This window comes from Ascidiella aspersa, chromosome 9 (assembly GCF_963924565.1).
Source record: "Ascidiella aspersa chromosome 9, kaAscAspe10.2, whole genome shotgun sequence".
Classification (NCBI taxonomy): Eukaryota; Metazoa; Chordata; class Ascidiacea; order Phlebobranchia; family Ascidiidae; genus Ascidiella; species Ascidiella aspersa.
In genome coordinates this window covers 26,510,789-26,525,965 of record NC_139455.1, presented here as the reverse complement: position 1 = coordinate 26,525,965, position 15,177 = coordinate 26,510,789, and the positions used below count along the sequence as shown (strand labels likewise).

The 15,177-nt window shown below is 31.9% G+C and overlaps 2 protein-coding genes across 3 annotated transcripts; both read right to left on the bottom strand.

Moving 5' to 3' along the window:
• Positions 1-295: 295 nt before the first annotated feature.
• Positions 296-3,407, bottom strand: LOC146134717 (GDP-fucose transporter 1-like). Of its 2 annotated transcripts, none has more exons than XM_083397360.1 (7): positions 3,284-3,407; positions 2,996-3,169; positions 2,700-2,914; positions 2,095-2,247; positions 1,676-1,866; positions 1,079-1,267; positions 296-875 (listed from the first exon to the last, which is right to left on the bottom strand). In XM_083397360.1, the coding sequence occupies exons 1-7, from the start codon at positions 3,343-3,345 to the stop codon at positions 825-827; spliced, it is 1,035 nt and encodes a 344-aa protein (XP_083253486.1). In that variant the 5' UTR covers positions 3,346-3,407; the 3' UTR covers positions 296-824. The 2 variants fall into 2 exon arrangements, with proteins under 2 accessions (XP_083253486.1, XP_083253487.1); XM_083397361.1 differs by having other exon boundaries at positions 1,676-1,851.
• Positions 3,408-3,841: 434 nt separating this feature from the next.
• Positions 3,842-5,104, bottom strand: LOC146134716 (uncharacterized). The gene has a single exon (XM_083397344.1). The coding sequence runs from the start codon at positions 5,017-5,019 to the stop codon at positions 3,949-3,951; it is 1,071 nt and encodes a 356-aa protein (XP_083253470.1). The 5' UTR covers positions 5,020-5,104; the 3' UTR covers positions 3,842-3,948.
• Between the last annotated feature and the right edge of the window lie 10,073 nt (positions 5,105-15,177).

Here is a 15,177-nt window from a genome sequence, read left to right as displayed (position 1 = left end):
TTGAACGTGTCAGACGTGAAAAAGCTTTCTTTCAAACGGGATTCAAGTTTTCGGTCACCTTTTCTTTCTGCTGGTAAAATTAACTGCTCGTGTGAGGTGGTGGTTTGACGTAAATAACTAGTTGAGAAAAATCAATTCTACATCAGCAAATTAAAATCCAAAAAAGAATTCCTCAAAACCGAAATATTGTTAAACTCTAGTTTCCAACCATAGAAAGCCGTTCGATCGTTTTTATTTTGCAATTAAAAACAAAAACTTTGCATCGAAGTAAAAACAAAATCTCAACATAGAGTTAAGCGAGAATATATTAATGGCTGCGGAGGGATTAAACTTTCAATATTTATGTGATCCCAGAAAAGATACCAACCCCTAAGCTGAAGTAGTGACATTTTGTGCACATTAAAACTAACAACAAAATTTATTGTGTTTTCACAGGATTTGTTTCGACCATATAGATTGTTTGAGAAATAAAAAATAAAACGGTTTGCTTGGAAACAAACAAATAAGTTTGGAAGCAATAAAACAGTGAAAACGTCGGTGCTAAGCAGTAAAACAACACAGTGTATGCATGGCTGCTGCATTGAAGACCAGAGGTTTGAAGAAAACTACTCGGAAAGGTTATGCAAGTACACATGAAAGGGGACGAGCAATTCTGGTCAGTGGAGATGCACGTCCACAACAAACTACAAATCAGCTGGTAACCTTTATTTTGTCAAATTACTCTCAAAATTTCGGAAGCACAATCTTCAACAAGCGGCCGTTTCCATGGCAACGTGTGACGTCATCATCAACGAACGCACAGAAAGTCTATTGTTAAGTAACAATCAAATATCTATGCGAACTTCTTTCTGCGTTTTTTCTTTCTCAAATTGAACCTAACAGCAAAATTAAGAAGCAGAGTGTTAGTTCACATTTATTTGTGTAATCGTCATTTAAACAAAGAAATTTGACAAATAAATGAGAAAATTTTTACAAAATGTTGCCAATAAAGGTTGTGTAAAATATACCACCAAGTGCAAGAAAAAACACTTTTATCCAAGTTGCTACAATCAATGAACGAACAAATTCATTTTTTTACTTTTGCGTTGTGGTCTTCTTTCATCTGCTTCCTTCGCACAACTGTGTAACAGAACGAACCGACGAGGACCATGAGGTTACTAAGCCACCAGGGGGCGCTCTTGGGCGTGTGGAAGTAGGAGACAGCAAGGATTGTTTGGACGCAAGCTTTCGCTGTTCCGCTGATGTTGTGGGTTAAGGGGGTTGTCACCTAACAAACAAGTGTTGGTAACATGCACGTCTTTACGCAGCACTTGGTTCCTAAACAGCGTCTTAGAACTGTGGGTTTGTATCATTTTTAATTCACAGAAATATTTTGGTAAATTTGGCAAATTAACAAAACAACATTGAATCTTATAACATGGTTGGTATACATTCACTGTTTTGGTTTAATATGTGATGGAAAAGTTTTATTTGTAACAAGCTCGGATTAATCTGCGAGAAAGATACTGCCATCAAAATAGACATCTGGCGTGAAATCCGTAATGCTGCAAATTTAGTGATCCACTTTATGCATAAACAATATTGTAGTCTACAACGTCCAGTTTAGATAATGCCAGTGCTATAGCACGCAAAATAACTTCGGTTAACCATGTCACACAAATAGTGAGTGATGCACCTGTATCTGCCAGGTGCACACGAAGCCTGTGATGAATCCCAACACTCCAACGATGACGAGGGCTGACCACAACAACGAGCTCCACAAGTGAGGGCAGTTGTAAACCGTAGGGAGGTCGTTGGAGAGCAGAAGTACAGGGAGAAGCAACATGCAAGAGTTGAGATTGTTGTAAAAACCTGCCACAAAATGCACTGTCAACAACAAAACCATTAGATATGGAATCAGTATACACAACACTATAATCAACAAGTTAAAAAAATCAAACATTTTTTAACTAAACATTGTTTTTACAAATCTCTGACAAAAGTTCTAGTTCATCAATTTTATGAATTTATTACAAACTGTTTTTTCTAAAAAATGTTGTATTTTTGTATCTTAAAAATTAGTTAAAAAATATAGTAAACCAAAGTGTTTCCCACCTAACTTCCAAAGACTATTCTCAACGAGAGGTAAAACTCTTGCGGTAAATATTGCGTTCATGCTGACAAAGAAGCTTGCAATTGCTCCGTAAGCACAACCGACGTACGACAGATTTACCAAATCACCCTCCGCGTTTATTCCAACCATGTAACCTTAATAACAACAAAGTATAAAGAATAATGGATGAGCAAATACAAATTTTCTCTACATCTTTCAGTAGCAAACAACCTGATTAAATGTCATATAAATATTTGTAAAGATATGAACCATTGGTTTCCAATCGACTGCATTGGTGTGTAAATAAGACTAATGGTTGCCAAAATATATACATATATATTTTTTTTAGATAAGATAGACAAGAGTTGGTAAATCTTTATACACCGTGGGTTGAGAACGAGACATTAAGCAACAGTAATACCAGTAAGAGCAAATGCTAGTATGTTTCGTCTAGTTATTACAACCAAGCTGCATGCATGTTTCATCTAAGGTGCTATCTAGTTATGATTTCTATGTGGTGCCTTATGCGTAAAAGGCTGGAAACCTCTGAAACAGTAGTTATCAGTCCAGGTGTATAAACTTTCACCAAATCTTAATTATTATTTACCCAGCATAATTATTCCACAGCTGACAAGAGCAAGTTGTGACGTGGTTTTCTTCAAGATCAAATACGACAAAACCACGTTAAAAAGTGTCGTGAGTGATCGCCCAACATTGTAGAAGGGCACACCAAGGTCACGAAGCGCTAAGTTGTTGAACGTGATCATAGAAACAAAACAAAATGAAACCGGCAAAACTTCTCGCGATAACTTTTGATCAAATCTGCATTTAAAAACAAGATTCTAAAACAAAGAGTTAAACTGTTTTGTGGCACTAATTTAAAATACAATTTGCATATATTACCTTAAAGATGGAAATTTTGAATTTTTTTTAAACATTCCAATAAAAAATACAAATTGGCAAAGCACAACTGCAACAAAGCATTGAAAGAAAGTCACAAAAATTGGGGCGTTTAGTTCAATTTCTTTAGAGTTCAAAAGCCTTTTGTTGAAAAACACCATCATTATTGAAACAAGCCTGAAAACAGATAAAGTAACAATTACCACCCAATTATCGCTCAGTGCAAAAAAATTAGAGAAACAATAATTATACAAAATAAAGGGCGCAGGAATTTAACAATATTAAACTTACCAATAAAGTGATATGACAAAGGTAATATTTAAACTCTTCCGAAAGAAACTTCTTTCAACCATTTCAACTTGTATTATAAACCATCAGCTCAACAACTGTTAAATAAAAAACTTACAATTCAGACTGTTTTCACAAAAAATAAACAAACCATCGTCGGAATTACGTCAGGTTACTAGTCATTTTATTACAACACAATTTGTACAAATCCAACAGGAAAATATTTGCATTAAATATTTTCAATTTATTCTTTCTGTTTTAAAGATCATTGCTTTAATGTCTTAATGTCAATGTACTTAATTAGGTATTTAACAAAAAATGATTCAATGCGAATCATAACCAAAGTCTCTATTCAAGCGTAACATCTCTGCCCTTTTGACGTATTGACCATAACTTTTACGACAATTACAGAGATGTCATCCGATAAATTGGACAAAAGTTGTGCTCTCATCCTTAGTTTCATTTAAATTTGGGGAGTAGCATTTTAGCTCGTTTTTTTACTTGAACTTAAAAGCTTTAACTTATAAGTGAGACATTTTATTGTCATCTAAAAACCAGTGCCTAATTTTTTATTTAAATTAAAAATATCTGACTTGTAATTATTTTTTCTGAATTTTCTTGCTAATCACGGTTCAATTGAACAAGTTTATAGAAAAAATATTTATTATTCAGTAAAAGCGATTTGGGTTAAATGCATCAATGTCTATGACAGATTTTCCCTCCAAAACAAGTGAAGCAAGTGACTTTCCAGTGGCCGGTGCATTAAGAATTCCCCAACACCCATGTCCTGCCCCAACATAAACATTCTCACTAAACTTTCCGATCAGGGGTAAGCCATCTTGTGTAAGCGGCATGCAGCATGCTTGCTTCAAGGTCACCTTGCCTTCGTGCATGGATGAGCTTATTAAGTCACACATTTCTTTCACTTTTTCACAAGACCCTTCACTTGGTTTAACATCTGATGGACTTGGCAGTTCTTTCGAAGGAACCGGATTTTCAGCCAAACCACAAACGTACACTTCACCATCGGGCCTGGGATAAAATTCTGGTGAAAATTCACCATACTCTGTGAAAACAGCTTCAGCTGGGATTTTGCTTTTTGGAAGAACAGTTATCGAATGAGCTTTTTGTCCGTAAGTCGATGGAAAGTTTTGAAACCAATTTGTGGCCAAACCAGTCCATGGCCCCAAACACAAAATGACGACATCACAATTTATGTTTTCACCATTAACTAGCTGGATATTAAAAGTTGCACCTTTATTTTCGATCAGACTTATTTCACCCTTAATTATTTCCACACCTTTGCTTGTTATTTCATCACTTAGTGTCCTTACAAACTTGAAGGGGTGCAACTGAGCGATTGTGTCTGGTTCCCCAATACTTTGTAGACTCACTTGGTTAACGTGGCTCCCGTCCAACCAAGGAAGCTTTGTACTTTTGGACTCACTCGGCCGGTCGTTTATTGTGACGGAATAAGCATTCATCTGACGATAATCATAATGTTCTGCGCCCCCCAAGGTTGAAGCCATCTGTTTGTGCAGATTAAAACTTAATTGAGCAAAATTATAGAGTGCACCATCGGATTTGCACCAATCACGAGCCAGAAATCCCCCCGCCTTGCCCGAGGCAGCACAGGCGACCGAACATCGCTCCACGATCGCGCAATTTACCCCAAGTTGTTGAAGGTAGTAAGCAGTGCACACCCCGACCACTCCACCCCCACAAACCACAACCTTCATCGCACAGTTCCTTCACGAGTCAAAACAAACTTCCATTATTAAGTCATTCATAAATTTCAGTTTATTTAAAGACCATTTACAATGCCTGCTTCAAATAAACAAAACAACAATTAAAGTTATGAATACAAGGAAACATTACCACAATTTGTAAAAAGATAAAAAAAACACAAGTGAGCAGTTTTTCAACTTATTAAAAAAATCTGGTCAGTGTACACAATCCAGAATGTTTCAAGCCAAAATTTCAATCCTACTGAATTGTTATTGTTTACAATTTAAACGACACAAATTTTTGAAGGGTGACAACACATTTCATTAATGGGGACAGATGATCATTCTTAACCCTACAAACACCTATTACCTTGACCAAAAAAGAAATAACACTGATAAGTAGGTCAATTACTTTTTGGACTTTGAAAATAAAAAAATTTTATCTATCAAATTGAAATGTTTACCTAAAAAGATGTTTTTTGACAAAATTGTGACGTTTAGGAAAACATTGATTTGAACAACGCATTGAAATCCTGCATTGGTATCTTGGCATTGTCAGTCACTTCATTTTGATGTTTTCAAGTTATCAAGATAACAAGTTGGTTGAAAACAAATAGCAAAAAAAAAAATTTGGCACAATTTCGTCCAGGAGTTTATATTGCTAACGTTATTCTGATTAGGGTGCGAGTTTGTGTTCAGTGTGGGCAGGTATTATTATTAAATATATCTCCCATACTTATTTCTTCCTTGCAGTTTTAATTTGGACTACTACTCCTTTCGTTGGTGTAAAACAGTGGTAGGATTTTAGAGAATGCTTATCATGTTTTATAAAAAAAATCAGAGATAAACAACTATCCGAAAAAAAAACAACTAATGTAACTAGACAGGGTGTGCGGTTTTTGTATATTTTGCTAGGGGGGTATAGCGCGGTTCTACTATACTTTACCAGGGTGTTATTTCTTAGTTATTGTATATAATTTCAGGGGGTCTTATTTGTCAGTGTCCATATTCTACCAATGTTGTGCTTCCAGTTTTGGTGCTTTAGCAGGCAAAAGCGCATGTGGCCCGAAGTTGCGTGTTATAGGTTGGACATGGCGTACTTTTACAAGATAGATTGCCAGTGGTCTTCATATAAATTTTGCTGCGACGCAAACCTATAACTTCTCTTTATAATTAATAAATATTTGACAATTTTTTCTTGCACCCCTATACGCCTCTAATTGGGGACAAAAATCAATAGTGTGGCGTAATCGATTTAGTTCTTTACAGCTATCTACTCCAATCTAGCGGCAGCCGGCAGAAAACCTTTAATACAGAATTTGTTCATATCGCTTGCTTTATTCTGGCCGCGAAGCGGCTGGCTCCCTGCTGTGCTTATTTTGTCCAGAGCGTGCAATGTGTCTCATCTCAGTGAAACTAAGCTCGTGCGACTTGCCTTTTAGAAAGAGGCTTCTCTTAGTAAATTAACTTATTGCTTTTACAAAACAACATATTTTACTGACGCAAGTTTAAAGGAAAAATCTGCCAGGCAGTGTACACCACTTTGCTTGCAATTTTTTTTCCATCAAAAAATCACTTTAATTTCTATATTTTTGTTTAAATATTTTCCCCCATGGGTTAATTATTTTGAGTTGAAGGTCAAAATTTTGCAGTGAAGCAACCTATAATTTGTCTTTGTAATTGAAAACTATTTTACAATGTTTTCTTTAGTTTTTTAGACACCTCCAAACACAAAAACGGTCGAATTTTAATTTTACCCCACTAAAATACTCCCCCTTTTTCAAGAGGTAAAATGTTTATTTTAACATCAGCTTTAAATGGTTCTCTAACATTTGTGAAATTTTCAGATGTTTATGTCATTTCCTTCTAGTGTAAATATATCATTGAAATTTCCTAAAGTGTTTTACATTTTGACCCCCCGGATGAAAAGTTCAGGGGTAAAGTTTAAAATTTTGTTACTTAGCATTGTATATGTCATGTATCCATCATCCATAAATATATCAGATTTTTTTATCTCTGAATAGTGCTCAAAACCAAAATTAACAAAAAATGACAGTTTTGCCCCCCTACAAACCACCCCTTGGAACCTGGGCAAATTTTTTTTATATTAGAAACAACTTTGGGAGGGTATTTAACAGTTGTGAAATTTTCATGTTCCAACTATGTTTTTTTCCTTGTCAAAAGTGAGCCACAAAAATCGAATGAGCTTTTTGCGGTTAATTCTCCCAGCTCATGTATACCGGATATTGCTTTAAGAGTTAAACTGTCGGCGCTCTTTCACTATTGTACGTAAAAATTAATAAAAAAAAAGTTTCTTTAAATGCCGCTTACCACAACGCATATTGTTCTGGTTAGGGTGCGGGTTAGCGTTTGGTTAAGGGTGGGTCAAGTTATTACTAATAATAAACAAAATATTACTTGACCCACCCTCACCCAAAAGCTAACCCAAACAATATGCGTTGTGGTATGCGGTATTATTATTTTTTTTTTTTTTGCATAACTTTTCACGTACAATAGTGAAAGAGCGCCAATCTGTCTTTGGTGATATAAGCATTTATAAAACAGCAAATTAAAATAGGTGCAAATTTATTTTCACACAATGTACATTAAAAACTTTAGGAACAGCCTAAGGTCTGGCGAAACCTAGTATATACATTTTGTGGGAAGTAACAAAAAATTTCTACTTAAAAAAAAAATAAATTTAGCAACACAACTTGCACGCTTGAGTGCACACGGTTCAAAATATCACATAGAATACTTATGCAAGGTTATTCTGATTTTTTTAACTTCAGGCTAAGAATTTAATTGTATTTACATATTTTATTGACCGAAATAATGTGCCACAAATACTTGGTTTAGAGTTTTAAACGTTAATTCTAAGAAAATTACATATATTACATTACATATATTACATTTTAGAGAAACTAAGGCGTGACATATATTTAATTTAGTTAACATGGCGTTTCATATATTTAACTTGGCCAACAAGGCGTTTCACATGTTTTATTGAGACAACAAGGTGTTTCAAACATTTAATTAAGTCAACAGGGTGCTTCACATATTTATTTAATCAACATGGTGTTTCCTATTTTAATTTAGACAACCGGGCGTTTCGTATATTTAATTTATTCAATAGGGCGTTTTATATATATTTATTTGGTCCTTAGGGCGTTTCATATATTTAATTTAGCCAACAAGGGATTTCATATATTTACTTTCATATATTTAATTTAATCAACAGGGCGTTTTATATAATTTATTAGTCAACATGGCGTTTCATAGATTTATTTGGTCAATGGGCGTTTCATCTATTTATTTAGTCAACATGGCGTTTCATATATTTAATGTAGTCAGCAGGGCATTTCATATATTTATTTAGTCAACAAGGCGTTTCATATATTTAATTTAATCAACAAGGCGTTTCATATATTTAATTTAGTCAACAAGGCGTTTCATATATTTAATTTAGTCAGAAGGGCGTTTTATATATTTAATTTATGAACTAGGGTATTCCGTATATTTAACCCAACAGGGTGTTTCATATATGTATTTGCTCAAACAGGGCGTTTCATATATTTATTTTGTCAACAGGGCGTTTTTATATATTTAATTTAGTCAACAAGGCGTTTCTTACATTTAATTTATGGACTAGGGCGTTTCATATATTTAATTTAGTCAACAAGGCGTTTCATATATTTATTTGGTCAGTAGGGCGTTTCATATATTTAATTTAGTCAACAAGGCGTATCATATATTTATTTATTCAACAGGGCGTTTCATATATTTATTTAGTCAACAAGGCGTTTCATATATTTAATTCATGGACTAGGGCGTTTTATATATTTAATTTAGTTAGCATGGCTTTTCATATATTTAATTTAGTCAACAAGGTGATTCATATATTTAATTTAGTCAACATGGCGTTTTATATATTTATTTAGTCAACAAGGCGTTTCATATATTTATTTAGTCAACAGGGCGTTTCATATATTTAATTCATGGACTAGGGCGTTTCATATATTTAATTTAGTTAGCATGGCGTATCATATATTTATTTATTCAACAGGGCGTTTCATATATTTATTTAGTCAACAAGGCGTTTCATATATTTAATTGATGGACTAGGGCGTTTTATATATTTAATTTAGTTAGCATGGCGTTTCATATATTTAATTTAGTCAACATGGCGTTTCATATATTTAATGTAGTCAACAGGGCGTTTCATATAGTTATTTGGTCAACAAGGCGTTTCATACATTCAATTTGGTCAACATGGTGTTTCATATATTTAATTTGGTCAACATGGTGTTTCATATATTTATTTATTCAACAGGGCGTTTCATATATTTATTTAGTCAACAAGGCGTTTCATATATTTAATTCATGGACTAGGGCGTTTTATATATTTAATTTAGTTAGCATGGCGTTTCATATATTTAATTTAGTCAACAAGGCGTTTCATATATTTAATGTAGTCAGCAGGGCATTTCATATATTTATTTAGTCAGCAGGGCGTTTCATATATTTATTTAGTCAACAAGGCGTTTCATATATTTAATTTATGGACTAGTGCGTTTTATATATTTAATGCAGTCAGCAGGGCATTTCATATATTTAATTTAGTCAACAAGGCGTTTCATACATTTAATTTAGTCAACATGGCGTTTCATATATTTAATGTAGTCAGCAGGGCATTTCATATATTTATTTAGTCAACAAGGCGTTTAATATATTTAATTTAGTCAACAAGGCGTTTCATATAGTTATTTAGTCAACAAGGCGTTTCATACATTTAATTTAGTCAACATGGCGTTTCATATATTTAATGTAGTCAGCAGGGCATTTCATATATTTATTTAGTCAACAAGGCGTTTCATATATTTAATTTAGCCATCAGGGAATTTTATATATTTAATTTATTCATTAGGACGTTTCATATATTTAATTCAATCAATAGGGCGTTTCATATATTTAATTTGGTCAACATGGTGTTTCATATATTTATTTAGTCAACAAGGCGTTTCATATATTTAATTTAGTCAACAAGGCGTTTCATATATTTAATTTAGTCAACAAGGCGTTTCATATATTTAATTTAGGCAACAAGGCGTTTCATATATTTAATGTAGTCAGCAGGGCATTTCATATATTTATTTAGTCAAAAGAGCGTTTCATATATTTATTTAGTCAACAAGGCGTTTCATATATTTAATTGATGGACTAGGGCGTTTTATATATTTAATTTAGTTAAAATGGCGTTTCAAATATTTAATTTAGTCAACAAGGCGTTTCATATATTTAATTTAGTCAACATGGCGTTTCATATATTTAATGTAGTCAGCAGGGAATTTTATATATTTAATTTAATCAATAGGGCGTTTCATATATTTAATTCAATCAATAGGGCGTTTCATATATTTAATTTAGTCAACGGGGCGTTTCATATATTTAATTTAGCAAATAAGGCGCTACATATATTTAATGTAGTCAGCAGGGCATTTCATATATTTATTTAGTCAACAAGGCGTTTCATATATTTAATTTAGCCATCAGGGAATTTTATATATTTAATTTAATCAATAGGGCGTTTCATATATTTAATTCAATCAACATGGCGTTTCATATATTTAATGTAGTCAGCAGGGCATTTCATAGATTTATTTAGACAAAAAGGCGTTTTGTATATTTATTTAGTTAACATGGCGTTTTATATATTTAATTTGGTCAACAGGGCGTTTCATATATTTATTTGGTTAACAAGGCGTTTCATATATTTATTTAGTCAATAGGGCGTTTCATATATTTAATGTAGTCAGCAGGGCATTTCATATATTTATTTAGTCAAAAAGGCGTTTTGTATATTTATTTAGTTAACATGGCGTTTCATATATTTAATTTAGTCAACAAGGCGTTTCATATATTTAATTTAGTCAACAAGGCGTTTCACATATTTATTTAGACAACAGGGCGTTTCATATATTTATTTAGTCAACAGGGCGTTTCATATATTTAATTTATGGACTAGGGCGTTTTATATATTTTATTTAGTTAAAATGGCGTTTCATATATTTAATTTAGTCAACATGGCGTTTCATATATTTAATGTAGTCAGCAGGGCATTTCATATATTTATTTAGTCAACAAGGCGTTTCATATATTTAATTTAGTCAACAAGGCGTTTCATATATTTAATGTAGTCAACATGGCGTTTCATATATTTAATTTAGTCAACAAGGCGTTTCATATATTTAATGTAGTCAGCAGGGCATTTCATATATTTATTTAGTCAGCAGGGCATTACATATATTTATTTAGTCAACAAGGCGTTTCATATATTTATTTAGTCAACAAGGCGTTTCATATATTTATTTAGTCAACAAGGCGTTTCATATATTTAATGTAGTCAGCAGGGCATTTCATATATTTAATTTAGTCAACATGGCGTTTCATATATTTAATTTAGTCAACAAGGCGTTTCATATATTTAATGTAGTCAGCAGGGCATTTCATATATTTATTTAGTCAGCAGGGCATTTCATATATTTATTTAGTCAACAGGGCGTTTCATATATTTATTTAGTCAACAAGGCGTTTCATATATTTAATGTAGTCAGCAGGGCATTTCATATATTTATTTAGTCAGCAGGGCATTTCATATATTTATTTAGTCAACAAGGCGTTTCATATATTTAATGTAGTCAGCAGGGCATTTCATATATTTATTTAGTCAGCAGGGCATTTCATATATTTATTTAGTCAACAAGGCGTTTCATATATTTAATGTAGTCAGCAGGGCATTTCATATATTTATTTAGTCAGCAGGGCATTTCATATATTTATTTAGTCAACAGGGCGTTTCATATATTTATTTAGTCAACAAGGCGTTTCATATATTTAATGTAGTCAGCAGGGCATTTCATATATTTATTTAGTCAGCAGGGCATTTCATATATTTATTTAGTCAACAAGGCGTTTCATATATTTATTTAGTCAACAAGGCGTTTCATATATTTAATTTAGTCAGCAGGGCATTTCATATATTTAATTAAGTCAACATAGCGTTTCATATATTTAATGTAGTCAACAAGGCGTTTCATATATTTAATGTAGTCAGCAGGGCATTTCATATATATAATTTAGTCAACATGGCGTTTCATATATTTAATTTAGTCAACAAGGCGTTTCATATATTTAATGTAGTCAGCAGGGCATTTCATATATTTATTTAGTCAGCAGGGCATTTCATATATTTATTTAGTCAACAGGGCGTTTCATATATTTATTTAGTCAACAAGGCGTTTCATATATTTAATTTATGGACTAGGGCGTTTTATATATTTTATTTAGTTAAAATGGCGTTTCAAATATTTAATTTAGTCAACAAGGCGTTTCATATATTTATTTAGTCAACAAGGCGTTTCATATATTCATTTAGTCAACAAGGCGTTTCATATATTTAATGTAGTCAACATGCCGTTTCATATATTTAATTTAGTCAACAAGGCGTTTCATATATTTAATGTAGTCAGCAGGGCATTTCATATATTTATTTAGTCAGCAGGGTATTTCATATATTTATTTATTCAACAAGGCCTTTCATATATTTAATTTATGGACTAGGGCGTTTTATAGATTTTATTTAGTTAAAATGGCGTTTCAAATATTTGACTTAGTCAACAAGTCGTTTCATATATTTAATTTAGTCAACATGGCGTTTCATATATTTGATTTATGTACGAGGGTGTTTCATATATTTAGTCAATAGGGCGTTTCATATATTTAATTTATTCAATAGGGCGTTTCATATATTTAATTTAGTCAACAGGGCGTTTAATATATTTAATTTAGCCAAGATGGAATTTTATATATTTAATTTAGCAAATAGGGCGTTTCATATATTTAATTTAGCCATCAGGGAATTTTATATATTTAATTTAATCAATAGGGCGTTTCATATATTTAATTCAATCAACATGGCGTTTCATATATTTTATGTAGTCAGCAGGGCATTTCATAGATTTATTTAGTCAAAAAGGCGTGTTCTATATTTATTTAGTTAACATGGCGTTTTATATATTTAATTTGGTCAACAGGGCGTTTCATATATTTATTTGGTTAACAAGGCGTTTCATATATTTATTTAGTCAATAGGGCGTTTCATATATTTAATGTAGTCAGCAGGGCATTTCATATATTTATTTAGTCAAAAAGGCGTTTTGTATATTTATTTAGTTAACATGGCGTTTCATATATTTAATTTAGTCAACAAGGCGTTTCATATATTTAATTTAGTCAACAAGGCGTTTCACATATTTATTTAGACAACAGGGCGTTTCATATATTTATTTAGTCAACAGGGCGTTTCATATATTTAATTTATGGACTAGGGCGTTTTATATATTTTATTTAGTTAAAATGGCGTTTCATATATTTAATTTAGTCAACATGGCGTTTCATATATTTAATGTAGTCAGCAGGGCATTTCATATATTTATTTAGTCAACAAGGCGTTTCATATATTTAATTTAGTCAACAAGGCGTTTCATATATTTAATGTAGTCAACATGGCGTTTCATATATTTAATTTAGTCAACAAGGCGTTTCATATATTTAATGTAGTCAGGAGGGCATTTCATATATATATTTAGTCACAGGGCATTACATATATTTATTTAGTCAACAAGGCGTTTCATATATTTATTTAGTCAACAAGGCGTTTCATATATTTATTTAGTCAACAAGGCGTTTCATATATTTAATGTAGTCAGCAGGGCATTTCATATATTTAATTTAGTCAACATGGCGTTTCATATATTTAATTTAGTCAACAAGGCGTTTCATATATTTAATGTAGTCAGCAGGGCATTTCATATATTTATTTAGTCAGCAGGGCATTTCATATATTTATTTAGTCAACAGGGCGTTTCATATATTTATTTAGTCAACAAGGCGTTTCATATATTTAATGTAGTCAGCAGGGCATTTCATATATTTATTTAGTCAGCAGGGCATTTCATATATTTATTTAGTCAACAAGGCGTTTCATATATTTAATGTAGTCAGCAGGGCATTTCATATATTTATTTAGTCAACAAGTCGTTTCATATATTTAATTTAGTCAACATGGCGTTTCATATATTTGATTTATGTACGAGGGTGTTTCATATATTTAGTCAATAGGGCGTTTCATATATTTAATTTATTCAATAGGGCGTTTCATATATTTAATTTAGTCAACAGGGCGTTTAATATATTTAATTTAGCCAATATGGAATTTTATATATTTAATTTAGCAAATAGGGCGTTTCATATATTTAATTTAATCAATAGGGCGTTTCATATATTTAATTTATTCAATAGGGCGTTTCATATATTTAATTTAATCAATAGGGCGTTTCATATATTTAATTGATGGACTAGGGCGTTTCATATATTTAATTTAGTCAACAGGGCGTTTCATATATTTAATTTAGCCAACAGGGAATTTTATATACTTAATTCATTCAATAGGGCGTTTCATATATTTAATTTAGTCAACAGGGCGTTTCATATATTCAATTAAGCCAATAGGGAATTTTATATATTTAATTTATTCATAGGGCGTTTCATATATTTAATTTAGTCAACAGGGCGTTTCATATATTTAATTAAGCCAACAGGGAATTTTATATATTTAATTTAGCCAACAGGGAATTTTATATATTTAATTCATTCAATAGGGCGTTTCATGTATTAAATTTAGTCAACAGGGCGTTTCATATATTCAATTAAGCCAATAGGGAATTTTATATATTTAATTTATTCATAGGGCGTTTCATGTATTAAATTTAGTCAACAGGGCGTTTCATATATTTAATTTAGCCAACAGGGAATTTTATATATTTAATTTATTCAATAGGGCGTTTTATATATTTAATTTGGTTAACAGGGCGTTTCATATATTTAATTTAGCAAATAGGGCGCTACATATATTTAATCTCAGGGAATTAAAATTGTTTGAAAGTTTAAAGAGCTTTTTTATTTGAGTTGGTTTGATCTGTACGCATAAGTATTATTATTGGTTGATAATAAATTTTAAAGCCAAAAAGGTCGAGGAGATCGACAGCATCTTGATTAAGACGTTTCGATACGAACTTGTATCATCTTCAGTTGGTATAACTGCTCAACAGA